Source organism: Fukomys damarensis, unplaced genomic scaffold, assembly GCF_012274545.1.
Source record: "Fukomys damarensis isolate Sample0158 unplaced genomic scaffold, DMR_v1.0_HiC HiC_scaffold_11, whole genome shotgun sequence".
NCBI lineage: Eukaryota > Metazoa > Chordata > Mammalia > Rodentia > Bathyergidae > Fukomys > Fukomys damarensis.
In genome coordinates, this window is record NW_022900923.1 from 41,338,012 (window position 1) to 41,360,671 (window position 22,660).

Consider the following 22,660-nt stretch of genomic DNA (forward strand, 5'->3'; position numbering starts at 1 on the left):
TTTTTTTTTTTTTTGAGACAGGGTCTCACTATGTAGTCAAAACTGACCTGGAACTCACTATGTAGCCCAGGCTGGTCTCGAACTCACAGTGATGCTCCTGTCTCAGCCTCCCAAATGCTGGGATTACAGGCATGCACCACCATGCCCTGCTTACAAAAATTACATTTGGGATTTGGGTTAATTACGCGTAATAAATCCTCATAAGATAAAAATTTTATTTTTTTATTGCACTTAAGGAAGTTTGGAAATAGGCTACACAGTAGCTCCACAGTCATTAAAGGATCTAGTTTTTTTAGTCTTGCTGCTCTGTAGTCTTTATATCAGGGCTTTTATTTCATGGTCCAAAATAACTGCTGTAGCTCTAGCTGTAAGGCTGCATTCTAAGCAGGAAGCATAAGCAAGGGAAGAGCAGGCAAAGGGGATCGCCTCTGAACTGAGAATTCCCTCAGGAATACTGGTCTTCTTTACTCCTCCGTCTTGTACACCTCCAGCATTCAGGGAAACTTCGGAAAAATGGATTTTTAAAATTTATTTATTTGTTTATTTTTTCCTACCGGGGATCGAACTCAGGTCCTTGCACTTGCGAGGCAGGCAGCAGCACCACTGAGCTAAATCTCCAGCCCAGAAATATGGATTTTTTCATAGATACACTGTTGCTCTATGAGAGGATTTCCATAGTAAGGAAGAAAGCTAAAACAGATATGGGGTAGGCAGTTAGCTATTTTGGGAACATGTATATCACTTATAGTCTCAAAAGAGCTCCCCAGTATTTGTTCTTTCCTTATAGATGAGGAAACGCAGACCCAAAGCCTAATCAGCAGTCCAAGATCACTGCTGAGAAACAGGCAGGACTGAATCGGATTTGACCATTCAGGCTCTTAGCTCTTTCATCACTGTTTTGTTTCTACTGAGCTTATATTTTCTTTCAGGCATTGTGTTAGATATTCTTCATACATTTTTTAATTTTCACAAGAACCCTGAATGTTAGGACGCTCTTATCCCTATTTTATAGATGAAGAGATTAGAGAGTTAAATTGGCTTAAACTTAATTCCAAATGGTTCCACATTTATTCTGCTCCATTGTACAGCCTCTGATCCCTGCTCTGGAGCTTATGCTGTTCTGCTCCTAACAATCTGCTTATAAAATCATAGTATATTTCAGGCTAGGAAACAGCTCAGTAGTAGAGCACTTGCTTAGCAAGTATGAGGCTTTGAGTTTGATCTCTAGTACATAGTAAAAAGAAATTATACCACATTTCAAAGTAATAATAAAAAACCTACTGTAAAATAAATGAAACCTAAAACCTCAGGTATTTCAACAGTTTTAAAAAATTGTAGAGAGACCAAAACATGTTGTTAAACTAACAAAAATTTTCAGGTAAGGCTTTAATATAAAAGTTTTTGTTTTTGTTTTGTTTTGCTTTTTGAAATGAGGTCTTGCTTTGTTGCTAGGATGGCCTCAAATTCTTGGGCTCAGCCTTCTCGGTAACTGAGATTACAGGTACATGCTGCCATGCCTGACTCTGCATGTTTGTTTGTTTTTTAAGTCAGGGTCTCACTATGTAGCCTAGTCTGGCCTCAGACTCGTGATGGTCTTCCTGCCTCTGCTTCTCAAGTGCCGAGATTACAGGTGTGCACCACCATGCCCAGCTTGAATAATTTTTTATAGCTGTGTTTTGGGTAATTTTATTAGTATTTCTTATAGACTGATAAGTCTGAGAAATTATTTATCTTCAATGTTTAAATTGGAAAATTAGTATAAAATTTCATTTTGAGTTATTAATTGCTTCTGGATAAGTACCTTTTATGTTTTGAATACTACTTCCATCTTTAAAAGCATTACAGTTTCATATTTGTATGCAGGCACTATATTTGGGTTTGGATCTGATTATTTCCTTTATGCTTATTCTAGTAGTGATTATTTGGAAGCGAGCTTGCAGCTACTTATATGTACACATTTCTGGTAATAACTGTCAGGTGAAAAACAGATTTTTTTTTACCCCTTATGCTTTTCATTGCTTTCCCCATCTCTGTGAGTACTGTATCAATTTTGGATCTCTGTTACCCCAGCAACAAGCTGTGACATCACAAATGATAGCTTTTTAGGTGGAGAGCCAATGGTTGTTCCTTACTCTTTGTTAAGAAACAAAGATCTTGTTTTCACATAAATGAGTTTAATTATACAGCTTGCTGTTGAAAAGTCTGCAGTTAGGGTTACATGTAGAATCCTATTTGGTTTTTGTTTCAGTTTCTCACTTATGCAGTTCTGAATATAGAAATTAAGCATTTGTTTGAATGGAAAGAGACTGCTGTTGCTGAACTAGTTAAGGGAGAGCTAAGCATACTGAGGTTGTAGAGTATTTTTCAAACGGATAATCCAAGAAGATGGTCATCAAGTCTAGGCTGAGGACTACCAGAAAGATTCTCACTGCCAAGAATAAAGGGACAGGTGGAGACTAACATCGTAAGTGACCTTAGTGTCTTTTTCACGTGTAGGGAGACGCTGTTTCTGTGTGCATGTGTGGAGGGAAGCCAGATGGTAATGAGGAATCATTTCAAGCACTTTTGCATATGTCATTTTCTTGCTTTGTGCCATAGCTTATTTTTGTTTGTTTGGTTTTTAATCTCAGCAAAAATATTTCTCATATAAATCCTCAGGCAGAGGACGCCAGACTAAATGTGCAGTCATACTATTCTGAGATTAAAAGCTCAAAATTAACAAACCAACAAATAAAATCAGAGCAAGAAGATTCTCTAGTTCGACTTTTCTCTAACCTTTCTTTCTCTGTGCCAGTGCTTTGTTGTGTTGCATGCCTGACCATTCCTTTTCTGCTTGTGTGTTTTTTTATTTCAGGGCTCCTTACAAATCACAGGCTGACTCTACAGCAGAGAAAACAGCTGACAGTGTCTCTTCTAGTACCCCGCTTTGTGTGATCACCAATCGCCCTCCACCCAGCACTGCCAATGGGGTCACCGCTGTCACAGTGCCCTCATCTACTGCAGCAGACTCCTCTGTGGAAGCCAGGGAGAAGAGGAGGTATGTTAGGCTGTGCTCTGAAGTAGGGGGTAAAGGAGTGGCGTGAAGTATTTTCCCTGATGTCAAATAAAGTATGGAAATAAATCTTCATTTTACTTTGGGTTCTGTCTTTGGCCCCTTGGAGGTTGTTGGCGCAGTTCTTAATTGTTTCTGATTATTTAACCGAAGTATTTATTCTACTATGGGTAGAATCAGACCTTGTTTTCCCTTTGTCATGTGAGAGAGACAGTTGTCAGGTGTTATTTTTGCATTTTGTGCTGGGAACCTGCAGCACAGAGCAAAATCTTTTGTTCTGGGTAGTCCATGATGACTAACTTCTCTGGAAGCAATTAATGGTGTGATTGATGGCTCAAAGAAATGAGGCGGGCATATATAGTTTTAATTAATTTGAAGAAACCAGAAAAGGAAATTAATGTCTGATAATATGGCAGAAGTTTAGTACCTGGCTGTTCTGCAATTTCTTTGAAGAAAAATTATAAGAGAGCAGTTATGGATTAACATAGGAGATAATTAAGGTAGAATCTAAGAACTTTTTATTTTTAGGATTAAGAGACCTTTGAAATTTGTGGCCAAAGGAGAATAGGCCATTTTTTCCTCTTGAAGTATAAAACAGAGAATGCATTCTATTTGGGAGTTTCGAATAGATTTGAAGCCTAAGGCTATAATTATCCCTTTTTAAGACTTGAAAAAGAGGTGAAATCTTATAAAACTTTGGATTTCAATTTGACTTATTTTAAATCTCTGAAAGAATGAGATTTTACACTTATATTTTATATTTATGAGTTCTTACATGAAACTTAAATTTTTTAGTTAATCTGTTTATTGTGAAGACAGCACTAAAACATGTTAAGAAAAGGAAGGGAGATGTTAAATGAGTTGGAATATCATATTTTTCTGCTTCCTTATTTTTCCTCCTTTTCATTTCTTTACATTAAAATTGAGTTAAACCAGTTTTCTGGTCTAACTGGTTTTAAAGTCAACAGTTCTCTTGTTTGCTTCTAGTCAAAGAAATGTTAATGAATCAGTCTTGAGTATGGAATGTTTGTAGTCACTAGTTCAGATGTGATATAAGTACTCTTTGTTTCATATAGAAACAAGCACAAAAGTAATCTTTTTATTAGCCTATAAAACTCCTTCAAAAAAATCTGTCTGAAATGAGAGAAGTGAAACAAGTTAAATTCATCATGAAAATCACAAGCCCTGAAAGAATGAGGAAATGAGGTTTGTTGTCAAACTGCCTTATTAAGAACCTAGTTACATGAGCTGTTATTTAGAGAAATTTCTGTGGTCATTGCCTTCTGGGACTTTTATAACATAATCAGTAAGATAGTACCTCCTGCAGATTTTGATTTTGTTTCAGAAGTTTTATTCAGTCCACAAATATCTATTAGCATCTGCCATGTACCACATAGGATTAATGGGAGATATTTTCTTAAAAAGCAGCAGTTATAAGAATAAAAGGAGTAGATAAAAAACAAACATGGTATGTCAAGTACGGGTCATGATAAGTGCATTTTAGGAATGACACAAGATACACAGAGAGATAGTGGATAAAGAGCTGTTGGATTGAGTCACTTGTTACATACTTGTTACATAGATTTCATTCCTTTCAAAATATTTATTGAGCACCAGGTACAGGCCCAAGTGATGCATAAACAAAGCAGAAAAATATGATATGAGCCCTTGGGAAACATATATGCTAACAAAAATGTTAGACAATAATTAAACAAGTAATCTAATCTGTAAATCCAAATTCCAAAATTTTTTGAACACCAATATAATATTGGAAGTGAATAATATGAGATTGTCTCATGCACAAAATTGTTTAAAATATTGCATAAAATTTCTTTCAGAATAAGTGTATGAGGTGCCTATGAAATATAAGTGAATTTCATGTTTAAATTTAGGTCCCCTCTTCAAGATATCTCATTATGTGTATGTGTGTACAAATATTTCAAAAATCTGAAAAAAAAGTCATATCTGAAACACTTATGATCCCAAGCATTTTGATGAGTATTTCAGTTGTACCGTAAAGGGGTAGTGTGAGCAGTTATGTGGTGTATTACAGGGTATCGGCTTGTAGAAGACAGCCTTCCTTCTGGGAAGTCAGGGAAGGACATCACAAGGCAGTGGTGTTCAAACCAGATCAACCCAAAATCTGCAGAACAGTGACAAGAGAAGTGAAGAGAAGGAGAAGGGATTTCCCAGTGGCAGTTTTCCCAACGCTAAAGTGGGAAGCTTCTTGGTCTTTGGAGAACCTGGAAGAAGGCATCATGACTGAGTGCAGAGAGCTGGCTAACCAGTGTTCCAAGGTGCAGCTTGAGGAGCAGACGAGAACTATATAGTGCAGGGTCTGAAAGCCATGATAAAGGTTTTGGATTATATGCAAAGAACCATTATGAACTTTTCTAATAGCTCTACAGAGATAATTCTCACACCAAGAAAATCACTCATTTAAACTGACAATTCATTAATTTTTAGTATCTTCATAGATATGTGCAACTATTACCACAGATAATTTTACAACATTTTATCAAAGAGAACTCCTGTACCCTTTAGTTATTGTCCCCTACGTCCTTTTTCCCAACAGACCTAAGTAAACACTGACCTGCTTTTCTATTTTTATAGATTCACCTAATTTAGACATTTTCCATAAATGGAACCAGTTTATCATCTTTTGTGATTGGCTTCTTTCACTTAGTGGAAGGCTTTCAAGGTTCATCCATGTTGTGGCTTGTGTCAGAACTATATTCCTTTTCATGAGCCAAAACTATTTCATTTTGTTTGTTTATTCATAAGTTAATAGACCTCTGGGAGTTTCCACGTTTTGGCTATTATGAGTAATGTTACTATAAACATCTGTATACAAGTTTTTATGTGGATATATGTTCTCATTTCTCTTGGAAATATTCTACCTAGGAGTAGAATTTCTGGGTCACATGCCAGTAGGAGATTTTAAGCAGAAAGTAACAAGAACTTCTTAACTACAAGGCTTGGCTTTTACATAGAAATTGGATGGGGGAAAAATGGCAAGCATGGATGTGAGATGGCCAGGAAGGAGGAGATGGTTACAGGAGAAAAGTACATGAAAGTGAACAGTGACTTGCACTGAACTAATGATAGAAGAGTGAATAGGCCCAAAATATATTTCAGATGATGCTTCTAGTAACATTGTCGATGGAGCTTACAAGGATTCCTTCCATTACAAACACTGAAAAATAGAGTTGAGTAGGCAAGGTCAGAAAAGCAGTCTGGTAGGAATTTTCACTACTCTTATAGTTTGGAACTTCCAAGCCAAGAATTTAAGATAGAAACTGGATCTGCGGTTGGAGATGTAGCTTAGTGATGGAGCACTTGCCTAACATGTGCTAGATCCTGAGTTTGATCCCTATTACTGCCAAAAAGGTAAAAAAGAAAAAGGAGGAGGAGGACGAAGAGGAGGAGAAGGAAGTGAAAGAAGGAAAAAGGGAGGGAGGGAGCCAGGTCTACACTTTTGAAACCCTGGGGTCCTGGCACGAACAAATTCAAAACCTAACACGTCTACAATCCAAGGTACAGGAGATTTCTGTAAAATCATTCCTACCAGCAATTAACTGACACAAAACATTATAAACATAGGAGGAAGTGAATCACTATGAGGGTCAACAGAGATAGCTGGGTGCAGTGGTGCACACCTAGAATCCCAGGTAATCAGAAGGTTGAGGCATCAGGATTGCAAGTTTGAGGCCAGCTTGGGCAACTTAGTGAGACCCTATCTCAAAAAATAAATAAATAGTGCCACTGAGCTAAATCCCCAGCCCACAATTATTCTTTATTAATCTTTAGATGGCTAGTTAACTGTATGTTATTACCATTAAATTCTTTTCTATTGTTAATGAAAATATACTATGATTGTCACATTTAGTAAATATTTATTAAATGTCAGTGTTTGGTTTGCCTGATTTACCTTAGGGTTTATACTATAATTATATACCTCCTTTCTGTAATTGCACATTATTGGTTCATATGATATATCATTATTCAGTTTGTCATCGATGCTATTATTGTTGCTGATTTTGTTGCTTTTGCAAGGATGGCATAGTTGTTCTATTAATAGGTCTCATGTGTATGCCAATATCTAGACTACCTTTGTCGTTAAAAATACTGTGGTCTATTTCCATAGAACTGGGTGCTGAGAAAATTATGTCCTCCATTTCCAAAGTAATAAAGATTGTTTGATCATCTTGGGACACAAATAAATAAATAAAAGTTTGGAGATACAGCTCAGTGCAAAGCCCTGGGTTTAATCCCCAGTGCTATAAAAAACAAAACAATAGAAACACACAAAATGAAATTAAAAACCACATGTATGTTCTAATTAAGATGGACTCAGATACAGACCAACATGCAATCAAATTTTTAAATGCAGAGCAGCAACCTCAAACTATTATTTGAATAGGTAACGATAATTAGAAGTTACAGCTGCACTAAAAATATACCTCTAAGAGTGTCTGGGTATTTAATCAAGAGTGGTTTTTGTTGTTATTTTGGATTTGGGGTTTTTTTTGAGACAGGGTCAAGGGTGGTCTTCAAAATCTAAGCCTTTGCAAAATGGTATTGTGTCTGAATGAGTCCTGTTTCGGGTAAGGAGTCAGGAGTGGTTTTTAAAATCTAAGATTTTCCAAAATAGTATTGTTTCTAAATAGAGTCCCCTTTAACATCTAATACGCATTTATTCAAAGAGTGTTGTGTGCCAGTCTCAAAAATATTAAGAGTATAAGGTCAAAGAAAATCTCTTTCTTGCCCTTGAGGATCTTAAATCTTTCTTATAGGAAGGCAAACAAGCAAATCAAATAATACAGTACAGGTGGTAGGTGCTCCAATGAAGATATGTATATGTTTAGGTTGCTGTGGACTTCAGAGTGGGGAATCTGACTTAGACTGTGTAGGCAGCTGGGGAGGCCTATATGGGAAGGGGATGGCAATTGAATTTTGAAAGGCAGCTGGATGTTTTTACTCCAGAAGCGCTTCTAAACTCCAGGAAGTGTACAAAGATCTAGGTGGGGCAGAAAAGCAATTGGGAAAAATTTTCACTACTCTTATAGTTTGGGAATTCCAAGCAAAGAATTTAAATTTAACATAGAAACTGGTTGGGAAGGTATCTTAGTGATAGAATAATAGGATGATATTTTATTCTATTTTACTTATTTTTGAGACAGGGTCTTGCTTTGTAATTCAGGCTGGCGTTGAACTCACTGTTTAGCCCAGGCTGGCCTCGAACTCATAGTAATCCTCCTGCCTCAGCCTCCCAAGTGCTAATAGGATGATGTTTTAGAGTTAACATAAGAAATCCAAGAAATAAGTTCAGTAAGCCTGAAGCTGTGAAAATGTAAGGTCAGTTCACCTTTTCTGAAGAAAAAAAAAAAGATTTAGATCGTTATTCTAAAAAATTTATAAAATAAATTTAGATGAAGAAAAAAAGCTTTTGTGGCCAAATGAAATTGGAAGAGAGAGAGTTAAAGTTAAACAGGATCACCCAGAAGCCTTCTCAGGGTCATTTCTCCCTGGAAGGTGGGAGAGGAAAATGGGGCTTGTGGCTGTTAGAATTTGCGGCACATCCTGAATTTCTATGGCTATAGAATAGGTTTTCCCCCTAGACACCCAGGACTGGTGTTCCATCAGATATCCTTTGGAAATCATGAAGCTAGGGAAGTAGGCAGGTACCAAGTCATGTAGGTACTTATTTGTCTGTGTTGCGCTTAGAAACTTGATCTTATTCTCAAAGCATGGAACACCACTGAGGGATTTGAAGCAGGGGAATGACTTTATATAAGACATATAATTTGAGCCTTTACAGAATGAAAGCCACTTAGTTTCTCTCCCTTAGACAAGCACAAGCTGAAAGAAAAAAAATCAGATGTTTTGGAAACAGCTAAATTTTCTTCTGAAAGAACATGCTGGGTGCTAATTCTTCTCTTTTGAAGCTGCCGCTTTCTCTGTAATCAGCTCATTGTGGAAGCAGTTTGGTTCCTGCTGGGGAAACAGTGATAGAGCCTGAAGGCCATGTTCGTAGGTCCAGTTTAGAGCAGTTAGTGAGCTTTGGGATATGCAGCTTTGAAACTGACCACATGAAGATCTAAGCAGTGGAAAGACAGTTCTCAGAAATAATCTCCATTTGCTGTTGTAATTAGGGCTATTAATAGGACTAGGGAGTGGGTCTTATCCATTAAATTTCACAGCTGGCTCTCTTCTTCAGAGAAGGTTCTATTCTCAGAAGAGATAAGCAAGTGTGTACATACGATTTGGCCAATAATCAGTCTCAGTTTTACGCTCTCTGGTAATAGATCTTTATTAAGTTAACTACAGATATATTGTCAAATGAACAAAGCTAGATATGAAAGGATACATTATGAGGCCAAATGGTAATAAATGTGGAAATGTTAACACTGGGCTTTTCTGGATAATATTTTATTTTTCTCTATTTTCCAAAGTTCCAGAATGATGAAGTGTTACCATTATAATGGGGTGGATGGAACAAGAAAACTTGAAATAAAATTAACTGTAGGAACCATAGTCTCTTTTATGATGTAAGTTTAGAGATGGCCATGATCACTGAAGACTGAATACAATAGAGATTCAAGGTTTATAGGATTCCAGATTATTTGTGGTTTTGCACACATAGTTCACAGGAGCACTTTTGAAAGACTTCACCATTTTCGAGAAAGACCTGAACATAGATTTATGAATTTTTTTTTTTTCTCTCTCTGAAAATCTCAAGTGCACTAAGACGCATTCTCTCTGCATGCTGGAAAGGAGTGGGAGATAGGCACCTTGCTTTACAAATGGGACTGCTGAAGCCCTTAGGGTGTAGTCATTTCCTTACTCTGTCACCTTGAGTGGGGCACAGTGGCGACTCTCACACAGGCTTCCTTTTCCTCTTCATTAAACTCACTTCTTCTTTTGAATTCAAATGGCATCTATTCAGAAGAAAGGCTTTAACTCAGGGGCCAGTCTGTCTTAATCTGCATTCCAGAAAGAAAGCAACAGTCACTTTTTTGCAGCACTGTAATCACTGCCATCCATACTTTGGGTTATCCTGGGTATTGAAGATCTGATTATCAAGGGAATGATTTGACTGGCAGACAGCAGGATAGGAATGGCAAGTGGCAAGCAGTTGGCCGATAACTGCAGGGTATTAAGGCCAAGCAGCAGCTGTCACCATAGTGTAGTGGTTACGTTTATTTTCCAAAGCTTCAAGTTTTCCTTAGCAACAAAATATAAACAATTCCCTTGGCTAATATTAGAGTCTGATAGTGTCTGCCTTTGCTTTTCTTGTTTTGTTTCTTCTGTAGCTTTTCCCCTTTCCCTTTACCCAACCCTGAAATTTACATCATTTTTATGTGTGCCCTTTCTTTTCTCTGTAGAAATAGCTGTAAGTGCTTTTTCTTCACAACAAACTAAAATTGCTTGTCTTTCCCAAGTAACCTGCGTTGCATACAGTTGTGCTTTGGTTGTTGGCAGATGATCAGTATCGTCTGAGCCAGTTGCACAACACCGGTCAACCTCCTTGAATCCATGGGGTCTTCATAAACTAGGTAGTTAATCTTGCTAATGTGTGGCTGTCAGCAGATTAATTTTGGCATTATCTTTGGAATGTTAGAAATTTAAACCAAGTAATTAAACCCCGAGTGGTGGTTTTGGAGTCATTTGATTTATCCCTCTGACTTGAAGCTGTAGTTGGTTGTCAATTCAAAAAGGCACCTTAGAAAAGATTCCAGTGCTGGTTGTGGTGGCTCACGCCTGTAATCCCAGCACTCGGGAGGCTGAGGCAGGAGGATTACTGTGAATTTGAGACCAGCCTGGGCTACATAGTGAATTCCAGGTCTTTTTCAACTACATAATGAAAAAAAAAAGATTCCACAGACCCCTTTAACCTCTCTCCATTTTTGTTCTAAATGGGTATCTCCTTAATAAAGTCTGCAGCAATGCTGATTTTTTTTTTTTTTGGTATTGAGAATCAGACTCAGGACCTTGCATTTGCGAGGCAGGTGGCAGTGCCACTGAGCTAAATCCCTGCCCTAGCAATGCTGAATTTGCCACACTTTTTCTACTTAGATAATTTCTCCCTAAGTATGAATATTAAATGGGAAGAGAGTGAAATTTATGTGTCAGTAGGCACATTTTCTGCTGGAGTTAAAATACCACCAAACAGCATCCTGTGCTACAGAGAAATTTTTCGTGGAAAAATGAGTCAGTTGGCAAATTTCATTGTCTTTGGAAATTACCACTGCCGCCCCATTCTTGAGCAACCGCCATTCTAATCAGTCAGCAGCCAGCAGCATCAAGACAAGCTCCTCCACCAGCGAAACAGTTACAAGTTACTGAAAGCTCAGATGATTAGCAAGTTGCCATTCTGTAAGCCTCTGGGGTTTTATACAATTAGGGTTATGCTGTGCTGTGGAACGCCAAAGAGTCCTGGAATAGAAAGAAAAAGCTGATCTTCATCTTGTGCTCCAGTCCTCAGTAATGGAATGACAAGATGCTTTACCAGGCTGAAAGATACCTTACAAACAAAACTGCCTTCACTGCCATATTGCAGGACTATAATTTTCTTCAGAATATATCTGCTTTGCCACGGTAGCGATGATACGTGCTACCTAAAGGACGGTAAAGTGATGAAAGGCTGGGATTGGTAGGAAGTGCACAGGATTAGCTTAGTGATCCAGTCTACTCTCTTATTTACAGTATGATCCGGGGTAAATCAGGAAGCAGGTTTATTTTCTGACGGGATGGTAATGCTTACCTTACAAGTTAGTGAGGATTAGAAATAATTTGTGGATAACCCAGATGGCCTCAGGCCTATCTCATGGGGTTTATCATGCAGAGTCAAAACACAAATGCAAACAAAAAACTCAGATTAAGTGAAAGTCTTTTGCAAATGGTAAAACAGTTTAGATGAGATATTTCTACATATGTCAGTTATTTTTGTTATCAATAAAATGCTTTTCTGGCCTTCATTAAGATGTGTGCCTAGCTTCTCCAGAGCTAATACATTTGGAATAAGATCTTCCCAAAAATACTAAATATTGCTACCATGCTAGATTCAGGTTGTTTTAATTATTTAATTGTTAGAACCCTCCGTGCTACATGGGATCTTATATCTCAAGGTGAGAGAGTGTGGTAATGTAAGCCTATCCTAACCCCGGTCTCCTTATCTATTACAGGCATACTCCAAGAAACTGTGGGTTTGGTTTCATAACAGAGTGAATATTACAATAAAGTAATATGACAATAAAGCAATTTTTTGTTTCTTAAAGCATATAAACACTATTTACACTGTACTATATATATGTGTGTGTATATATATATATATATAGTCTGTTAAGTGTTATATATAGTCTATTAAGGGTTATGTTTAAAGAAACAATGTACATATCTAAATTAAGAAATACTTTATTGCTACAAAATATTACCACTTCTCTGAGCCTTCAACAGATTGTCATCTTTTTGCTGGTGGAGCCATCTTGCCTTGGTGTTGGTGGCTACTGACTGATCAGGTTGGTGCTTGCTAAAGACTGGGGTAGCTGTGGCAGTTTCTTAAAATAAGATGGTGAAACTTGCCACATCAGTTGACTCTTCTTTTCACAAAAGGTATCTTTGTCAGAAGAGATGCCATTTGCTAGCATTTTACCTACAGTAGAATATCTTGAAAATTGGAGAAAATTCTTTCAAACCCTGTCACTGTTTTATCATCAACTAACTTTATGTAAAATTCTGGTCATTTCAGCCCTGGTCATCTTCACCAGAAGTAGATTCCATTTGAGGAAACCACACTCTTTGCTGGTCCAAAAAGACAGCACCTTGTCTGTTAAAGTTTTATTGTGAGATTGCAGGAGTCACCTCTTCAGGCTCCACTTATACTAATTCTGGTTCTTTTCCCTTTCCTACCACATGTATAGTTACTTCCTACCCTGAAATCTTGAACCCTTGTCATCCATGAGGGTTGGAATCAGCTTCTTCTGAACTCCTGCTAATGTTGGTATTTCAGCCTCCTGCTGTGAATCACCAATGTACTTAGTCATAGAATGGTGAATCCTTTCCAGAAGGTTTTCAGTTTGCTTTGCCAAGATCTATCAAAGGAATTCCTATCGATGGCAGCTGTAGCCCTGTGAAATGTATTTCTTAAATAATAAGACTTGACAGTCAGTGTTACTCCTTGGTCCGTGGGCTACGAAATGGATGTGTTAGCAGGCGTGACCCCCACACTAATCTCTCTGTGTATCTCCATTAGAGCACTTGGGTGACTAAGTGAATAGTTAGTGGCAGTAATATTCTGAAAGTAGCCTTATCTGTGAGTGGTAGGTCTCAGAGTGAGTCTTAAATATTTAGTAAACCATGTGAATAGATGTGATATCATGTAGGCTTTGTTGTTCCATTTAGGGAACATAGGCAGAGTAGATTTAGAATAATTCTTCGGGACCCTAGGATTTTTAGAATGATAATGAACACTGGCTTCAACTTAAAGTTACCACTTACATTCACCCTTCACAGGAGGATCAGTCTATCCTTAAAAGCTTTTAAGCCACAGATTGACTTCTCTGTAGCTATGAAAGTCCAGGATGGCATCTTCTTCCCATCTTCTTTCACTTAAACACTTAGAGGCTGTTTCATGGTTATTAATTGGTTTCATTTCATTTTTATTATATCTCAGGGATCAGGGAGGCCTGAAGAGAGAGAGGGAGGGAGAGAGAAGGGATGGCCAGTCAGTGGGGACAGCCAGAGCACACACATTTATCAGTTAAGTTCACTGTCTTATATGGGGACACTTCATGGTATTGCAGAATAACCACAATAGTAACATCAAATATTACTGGTCACAGATCACCTAAAAATAATGAAAAAGTTTGAAATATTACAAGAATTACCAAAAACATGACAGCTTTCCTGTCACTGGGATACAACACCCGATACCTACCACTTTTAAAGGTGAAGTTTCAGAGGATTCAGTCTGTGAAGAGCTGACTCCAAGGCAGAAGGGCCAGGCAGAACTGAGCTGCTTAGTGCATGGTGGCTGTGAGGCACAGCAGGGGACAGTGCCAGAGAGGAAAGGACTAGGAACCACATATATAGTATGCAAGGTCATGCCTCTGTGACCCACTCAGGTACCCAGAGCGTGCTTTAGTAATCCCCAAGGCAGCTCCCAAGCCTTATGTCAACAGTTAAACTTAATCACCATATGCAGTGACATGGAAGTAGTACGTACTGTTGGGAATGTGGCACCAATGGACTTCGTGTGAGCCGCATTGCTGTAAATCTTCTGTTTGGAAAATATGTATTATCTGCAGAGTACAATAAAGTACAATAAAATGATATCTGCCCATATTACAAAGCTACCCATGCTGCAGTGGCTTTCTGGAGCCCTAAGGGAAAATCTCTATCATGGTAACAAAGTAGGTGACAACCGTATGCAGGTACCTCTGATGCCTCTTCTTTCCTCACCAAGTGTCTAGGAATCTAAGCACTTGGACACTCACTTGAGGCAGCAACTAGTGAGCTAAGCATGATGATCATGACAGCAGTTGCCTCTTGCGGCGGGGGGGGGGTCCTACCCCCACCCGCCATGCGCTTCCTGTAAAAACACTAACCCCTCCCACAGATTCCTTTCTTGTTTAAATTAGGTCAGTTTCTGTTGTTTTGTAACCAAGTACACTCTGTACTACATAATGGTCAATATCCTTGATACTGGGTGAGCCTTTTTCACATTTTAACATCTCTGTAATCAGGATTTGTCTTATCAGTTGTCATTGCACATGTGTGAATGTCTTGTATATGTGTGAATTTGATCTTAGGTGTTCATATTGTTATTTCCCTTGAGTTGTGTGGGTTGTTGTACCTAAATGTATCTAGGTAAATATGTCTAAAAGGTATCTCGTAACAACTATTAAACAGCTGGGTGTCATGGTGTACGCCTGTAATCTCAGCACTTAGGAGGCTGAGACAGGAGGACCGCCATGAGTGCCAGGTCAGCCTAGGGCTACATAGCAAGACCCTGTCTCAAAACAAACAAAATATTAAGCAATAAGGTTATGAGAAAGGATGTCATACATTTATTGACACTGCTTTTTATTTCTTAGCAGTAAGTGAATCAGTAGCATCTTCCAGTTGATGTTATTTTAAATGTGGTACAGTGTGATACTATTTGCCCAATGAGAAAAACACGAAGTGGGAAATGAATGCTTATAGGATTTTTTTGTTTTTGTTGGTTTGGGGTGTTTTGTTTTGTTTTGTGTTTTGTGTTTTGTAATCCCAAGTGCTGGATTACAGGTGTTTGCCACCACTCTCTGCTAGGATTTCTTTTGAGCATGATGAACATGTTTAAAATTTATTATGGTATTGATTGTATAGCTGTGAATATGCTAAAACCACTGAACAGTACACTTAGTGGTATATGAATTATGTTTTAATAAAGCTGTTTTAAAATAATATCAGTATCATTTAGCCCCAGGAAACAGCTCTGAGAAGGGACCCTTGGTGTCTAAGAGTAATACAATACAATTTAAGGCCTTGGGTTAAAAATGTATATTATCTTTTGTGATTTCTGTTGCTAAACATTGTTATTGCTCTTGCATTCACCTTCAGCATAACACATAATGGTTCAGGAATAGAGGCTTAAAAAGTTTTCCCCTCCTGAGCCGGGGATTTGGCTCAGTGGTTCTGCCGCCTGCCTCGCAAATGCAGTGGTCCTGAGTTTGATCCCCAGTACAAAAAAAAACAACAAAAAAAAGTTTCCCCTCCTTCTCAGGACACATGCATTTAGAAGGACAAGAATCCATCCCTGACATAGCAGAAACTGATGGTTCTATCCCCGTCCACAGTCACTGCAGAGTAAAGGAGTAGTCACCTAACACCTACTGGTCAAAGCCCTTATCGGCCATGTTTTTACAGTTAATCTCCTTCTGATAAAGTGGTTCTTTTTTCAGAGCCGAGTATTAGTAACATGTAGGAGGGATCAAGGTTTTCTGCTCTCACCCTCCCCTTTCCCATCTACCAGTTCATTTTCCCATGTTGGAAAAAGAAGGCTGCTTCTAACAATCTCATAAACTGGACTGTGTTTCCTGGGCAATGCCAGCCAGAGGAGCGGCCACCTGTTTGTTGATCTGGGGCTTCTGGGAAAGCAACTGCACAGGTGTGTGGTTAGGTGTGGATGAAGTAGCTTGACCTCCCTCACCTGGAATAACTCGATCTGGCAGTTGAGTTCTTTGCCTGCCTAGTTTTATGGAAATCAGCGGCAAGGGAAGTCGGCCCGTGTGTTCTCCGGGGGAATTGAAATCCGCCTCTGCCATAGTTTAGTAGCGCTCTTAGCGTTTGAAGACTAACGACGTACAAAGTTGAGACGCAGGCAAATGCTGAACATGGAATGGCAGAACCAGCAGGTAAAACTTCTTTGCTTGACAGATTTGCTGTTGTAGATTCGTGTTTCTCCTCTGTTCTCTTCTCCTTTTCCTGATAGTTCTGCGGAAAGCTGACTCTGGTGCTTATGTTGTTTTGGTGGTGAATCTGATGGAGGGAGAGAAGCCAGGTGGTAAGGAGTAAGATGCAGAGTGTCTAGAATAACCTCTGTGATGCCTCTCGTATTTCTTCATATTCCTAATAAATTTAAATGTTCCCTGGGCTGATGGTCAACACAAGAGGTTAGGGCAACAGAGGACAGTTAAAAGAAGTAGGAGAATTCTCTTTTTAAGAGGAAATCGGTATTGACTGTTAGTCTTAAGTTGTATAGTGATAGTACACAAGTAGGGTTGTCTTCTTTGGAGAAAATATCGGGTGTTTTGGGCAATTGCAGAGGGAACGTGCTTTACACAGCAGAAGGCAGATTGCAAATTGAGTTGGCCTTTGAAAATTATAAAATACCCAATGAAGAAGCTAGTTGATGAGATCTGTGCAAAAGCTGTAGGCTTACTACAAGCTGTACAATCATATTGAATCCTAAATGTTTTTCTCTATACATAAGATGAAGAGTTTCCTAATTGATCTTGTAGGCTCAGCACTAGTTTCTGTGCAAAATTCAAAATCACACCAAGCCAGGCAGTCTAGAAAGTCCCGCTGATGGTTAGTCGTTTTAGTCCTGTGGTGAGACTGCTCTTCAGACTCTTTGTTTTTATTTATTTAGTTTATTTTTTCATAGAGGATCTTGCTATGTTGCCCAGACTGCCCTCAAACTTGGATACTCGTGCCTTGCCCGCCTCCTTTGGGATTACAGGTGCATGAGATCACCTGTAATCACTCTTCAAATCAATCTTATCCAGAACGTGCTGTTCTCCCTGTCATCCTATGTCTTTCTTTACTTCTGTGTTTTGTGTCTTGGTAATTGCGAGGGTTTACCCGGTAGAAAACTTGGACATCTACTGAACCTGTCCTACCTTCATGATCCCCTTCCTTTGTCCATGTCCGCAGATTAAACTCTGCTCCACTAACTCCAAGCTGAACTGGGATTCTCTCCTCCGTGTTCTTTTATAGCACTGTTCTTAGCACTGGTTTAACTAAATTACATGGTACATTGTTGCTCATCACCACTACATGGTAAACCTTATGAGGCTGCTTTTTTATTAGAATTTCTTCACACCAAGAAACCTGATAGGGAGATGGTGGGGACCTGTTTGAGTAAAATTGCTTCTCAAATGAGAACAAGCCCCGTGTAGCCATGCTCTGCGTCCATTAGGTGGCAGCAGAGGAATGTCAGTTGATCTACTTGGGTCCATTGCTCCCAAAAGCCCTATTTCTGTTTTTCGATCCATTTTTCAGATGAGCCTATCTCTTCCACTCCATTTAAGTGTTTTAATATGGGAAGTGCAGATATTTTCTGGCATATGGGTCACAAGCAGAATTCCTTCAGTAAAGCATACAACTTTGTCTTCTCAGGCAAGCCATGTAAATTCTCTAGTCTGAGTTTCTTAAATGGCTAATGGTAGACATAGGAGAGCTGTAGGTAACGTTGGATCCTAAAATCATAGGCTTCTAAATCATCAGTGACATGTTACCATTCATGTGTTCAGTATTGTGCTAAGAACCGTGGGTATAATAAAAGATGTGCTCTGTGCTACACCCTCAAGATCAAGGGTGTCAGATACACACATAGTAAACCATGAGACTATAATAAGGAATGTATATCCTTGAGCACAAAATTGTGTTTAGGCAGACTACTAGGAGTTCAAAGAAGACAGTGAATGATGTGGGATGGAGTGGCCAGAATGGACTTCATGGACCCAGCAGAGTAGAATTTGAGTTGGCTTTCAAGTTTATGAAAGGCTTAAACAGGATAAGAGAATTAGTGATTTTGAAAGTTTATTATTTGAAATGTTACTTGAGCTTATTATATTAATGCATATAATAAAATAGAGGTTCATATAAAGAACCTGTCTGCATCACAGAATAAGTGAGGAGAAAGTCAGTATTCAAAACCAAGTCTTTTAGACCCCAGTGGGCAATTTTGTTCTTCCACAGCACCAAGCAGAGACGCCCAGGGAAGGGTCAGTCTTTCGCTGGACCATTCTTGGCAGTAGAAGTGAATACAGTGATTAGAATCTCTTGCTCTGTCTTTGAAGGGGACATAGAACTTCTAGGAAATGAATATTTGTCTTGAGAGATATTGCAAAAGCAAAGCAAGCTGTAAACTTTTTATTCTGCCTGAAATCTACATGGGAAGTAACCAGTGTTGAGTGAGGATGCTGAGATAAGAAACTTATCTTAGAAAAAGCGTCATTGTATTGGGTAGTCATGTTTCTATTCTAAGAAGTATTTAAAAGTTAGAATTAGCTGACAACAATTTCCTGTATGATTGTTTCTGATTCTTTTTTAAACAATGTTTTTTCTTCTTCCTCAGAGTCTCCTAGATAATGCTGGCAGTATACTGATCCAACTCTTTTATTTCCTCTTAGGGAAGTTTAGTCTTCTAAACTTAAAAAGAGAAGTAGAGTGTGATTCACAATCTTTGTACACTTGTGCTCACTTACCATTGACATATAACTAAACTACAGTGATAGCACAAGGATCCTTCAAGAACTAAATTCCTTATAATGAAACAGTGTTTAAAAGAAAGGACACTTAGCACACAAAATTCTTAACTAACGGAAGCAGAACTGCAAGCTTAGCTTGCAAACAAAAATACACCTGCACAAAGATTTTATTTGCCCTTTACAGATGCCTGTCCCTTCTATCTTAATAGGGTTTACCTTTGGCCCAACACTGCCCCTCAGGGTTACCATAACTCTTTGCTGTTAGTCTTGAAAACGTCCTCTAATTTTACTTTATTCCCTTCCTGACCTCCTGCTCACTCTTTCACTATTATAATAGAAATTCTGTTCCACCTGCCAATCCAGTGACTTGCTCTGGCCAAGGGCCTGGGAAATTCCTCTGTATCAAATTCCATGGTCATCTTTTACCTTGAGCAGTACTTTATAATGTGCATTACTGCTTTCTTAACCTTTTATTTAACCATGACACCTGTAATATTCCCTGGCTAACTTCTGTCTTTTGCGATTGCCCCTTCTGTGTCTATTTTAGCCATTTTCCTCTATAACACTTTAAATACTGTTCAGCAGTCAACCTCATTTCTCTTCCCAGGATTCTCCCTAACTGACCCTGTCTACTCCAGCTGCCTCAGCTGTTGCTCAGGTCTCTGCCTCTAAACCTGACTTTCCTGCTGTGCTTCATTATAGGACATGGAAAGGGCTTAGAACAGTGCCTGGCCTCTTCTGATAGGCCTTCCAGAGCAGTGGCCACTTATGTCCCCTATTTTCCTTTTCCTCTTCATCTGTGTAAAAGTATTGTGGCAGGTGTGTGTTACTTTAAGGGTTTTGAAGTCCTCGTTAGAAAGATGCCATAAACCAAGTAAATGAAACCACTCTCCCTCTGACCTTTAAAAGGCAAGAAAGCCTTTGTGCTCTCATGTATATATTTTTAAAACTTTATTATCTTGCATAAGTGTTACCCAACTGAGAAACTTGGAAATCAAACTAGAAAACATTTCCTTCTCTGCTGCTCACTGTTAGCCCACCACCTCATCCCGTCATTCTTTTTAAGAGTCCTTCAGTTCCTTTCTCCCTACTGCACTGCCCTCTCTGAACTCATTCTCCTACCTGGCCTTGCTCTCCCCGCTCCACCCCACCAGTCCACCCTCTGCATTGGGTGCTGCATTGGGGAATCGTTCTAGATGAAGATCAGGTCAAGTTGCTGTCTCCCCTTGAAATTTGAGAATGGCATTCCATGAGCTGTTGTTTTCTAGAAAACTCTACACACCCTTGTTTTCTAGAAAGCCTCTTCTCTTCCCTTTAGATTTTCTCCAGCTCACCTCCCCATGATGTTCTGTTCCTCATTCCCTGTGTCTTCTCTACAGCACTATACATGATGTTTTTGTCTTAAAATTTTAATTATCAATACTTAATATGACCATCTCCCCTATAAAATACTGCATTAGAGCAGGGCATCTTCATTTTATATGCAGTGTCTGGAGTAGGTCAAATGATAAGACGCAAAATGGTTGAATAGAATGAAGAAGAGGAATGATTACACAGTTGACTAAGCCTAAAGCATGGCAAATAGATGAATGAGTGAATGTGAAATTTGGGCCAACCTAAGACAACACTAAAAACTCAGATTCTGAATTTCACTCATAACTTTAATTCAGTTTAGTAACTGAGTACCTAATCTAGGCTAGGCCACAGTGCCCATTACTGACAGAATTCTCACTTCCAAGAACTTCAGAATGGTAGTTAGCAGTAGTTAAACCACAAGGAATTTCATTTTTCTAGATGTTAAGTCCCCCTTTTTGTGTTAGGATCTACAACTTAGTGTAGTGGCTAACAATTGACTAAGGCAGTTGTTGAATTTCATACTACTTTTTAGTGCAAATGAAAAAATGTGTTTCTTCAGTAATGAGTTTTAAAGTTTTTTCTGCAGTTCAGCAGTCTTCTGGGGGAGCAGAGACTACATGACATGAGAGAATTGGGGGGTGGTAGAACTCTTCAGCATCTTGACTGTGAGAGTAGAATTCACAAGACTGTTGACATTTGTCAAAACTCTTATTTCTGTGTAAGAAAAAGTTTTTACTGTATGTAAATAATACCTCAGGAAATGACGTTTTTTCCTTCCATACTGGGGATCGAACTCAGGACCTTGTGCTTGCCAGGCAGGTATGTTGCCCCTGAGCTATATCCCCAGCCCTAGGAAATGACTTTTTAAAAGGTACCACTGAGTCTTTTTTATTTACTTTTTAAAAAAACCTTCTAATAAACACATTAAAAATTGTCTTTATACATGGGGTGTAAAGTGATATTTCATACATGCATACAGTGCGTAACCATCAGATCAGGGCAACTGATGCGTCTCTTTACTCAGATGCGTATCATTTCTTGGTATTGGGAACATTCAATGTCCCTACTCCGGCTCTTCTGAAATATTCAGTTAATAGTTTTGAACCATTTTTATCCTGTTGTGGAATAGGTTAATCCTCCCATCCAGCTGCAACCCTATGCATGTCAGCCATCCTCTTCTCCCCAGCCCTGTTTTAAGGAAAGGAATTTGGTCCATCTCAAAGTGGAATGATTTAGAAAGAAAAGCTAGGGCCGGGGATTTAGCTCAATGGTTCTGCTGCCTGTCTCGTAAGTGCAAGGTCCCAAATTCAATCCCCGGTACCAAAAAAAAAAAGCTAATAGGCTATAATAGGCCATGCCAAGCATGGTTTCTTTTAAAAATTATTTAAAACAGCTGGCCATGGTGGTGCGCGCACTTATAATCCCAGCACTCTGGTAGGCTGAGGCAGAAAGATCACAACTTTGAGCCCAACCTGGGCAACTTCACAAGATCCTGTCTCAAAATAAAAACTAAAAGCAGACTAAGGATATCACTTAAAGGGAAGGCTCTGGGTTCAATCCATAGTACCACAAATAAACAACCAAACAAATAAACGCCTTAACTTTTGACTTGATCAGATTCCAATATTTTGCCAGTTCTTTAATAAAATATTAAGAATATACTCTTCTGTTTATCTCTCCTCAGTCTCATCCCTTGATTCTCCCCTAGAACTAGTCACCATCTTGACTTTGGTATTTATCATTGTCAAACTGTTATTGCTGTCATTATTACATCATTTATGCACACCTACATATTTTTAAATGTTTTTATAATTTATATGCATCATTATAAATCTGGCTGCTTTTACTCTTGTGTTCTGTTTGTTCATATGATCTTGGCCCATTCTGCAGTAATACCATAGTTTGTTTTGCTCCTTCCTGTGCCGTTGAACATTGAAGTTTTATTGTTGTTGATCTCAGTGTGTTAATAACAGTAACGATGCTGTGTGCATTCTGTTTCATGTTTTTTGTATAAATATGTAAGCATTTCTAAAGGGTATTTATTTCCAAATATATTTCTGGGCATAAAGGATGAGGGCATTTTGCTCTTTTATATTCATTTCATCAGTAATGTGTAAGAGTAGCTAATACTTTACGACTCAATTATGATTAAAATGTTGTTTTCTTTTTTAAATTTTGCCAATCAAAAGAAGTTTCTTGTTTTAAATTGCAATATCTTGATACTGGTAAACCTGTTTTCTCTTTTGTTTGTTAAGTTTTTCTGGTGGCCTTGTTT

General features: G+C 38.5%; 1 protein-coding gene and 1 long non-coding RNA gene across 9 annotated transcripts in view; one reads left to right on the plus strand and one right to left on the minus strand.

The window, feature by feature from the left end:
* LOC104876851 overlaps nucleotides 1-2,061 on the minus strand; it is a 7,805-nt gene extending 5,744 nt beyond the window's left edge. Inside the window, exon 1 of the long non-coding RNA XR_784440.2 lies at nucleotides 2,001-2,061. This is a non-coding gene — a long non-coding RNA (uncharacterized LOC104876851). The remainder of the gene's footprint in view (nucleotides 1-2,000) is intronic.
* Ppp1r12b (protein phosphatase 1 regulatory subunit 12B) overlaps nucleotides 1-22,660 on the plus strand; it is a 217,354-nt gene that overhangs the window by 86,092 nt on the left and 108,602 nt on the right. For all 8 annotated transcript variants that reach the window (XR_784437.3, XM_033762165.1, XM_033762167.1 and 5 more), the window contains one exon: nucleotides 2,855-3,037. Coding sequence is in view for 7 of the 8 variants with exons in the window: in XM_033762165.1 (XP_033618056.1) it covers nucleotides 2,855-3,037 (183 nt within the window). In the remaining variant the exon portion in view is untranslated. The remainder of the gene's footprint in view (nucleotides 1-2,854; nucleotides 3,038-22,660) is intronic.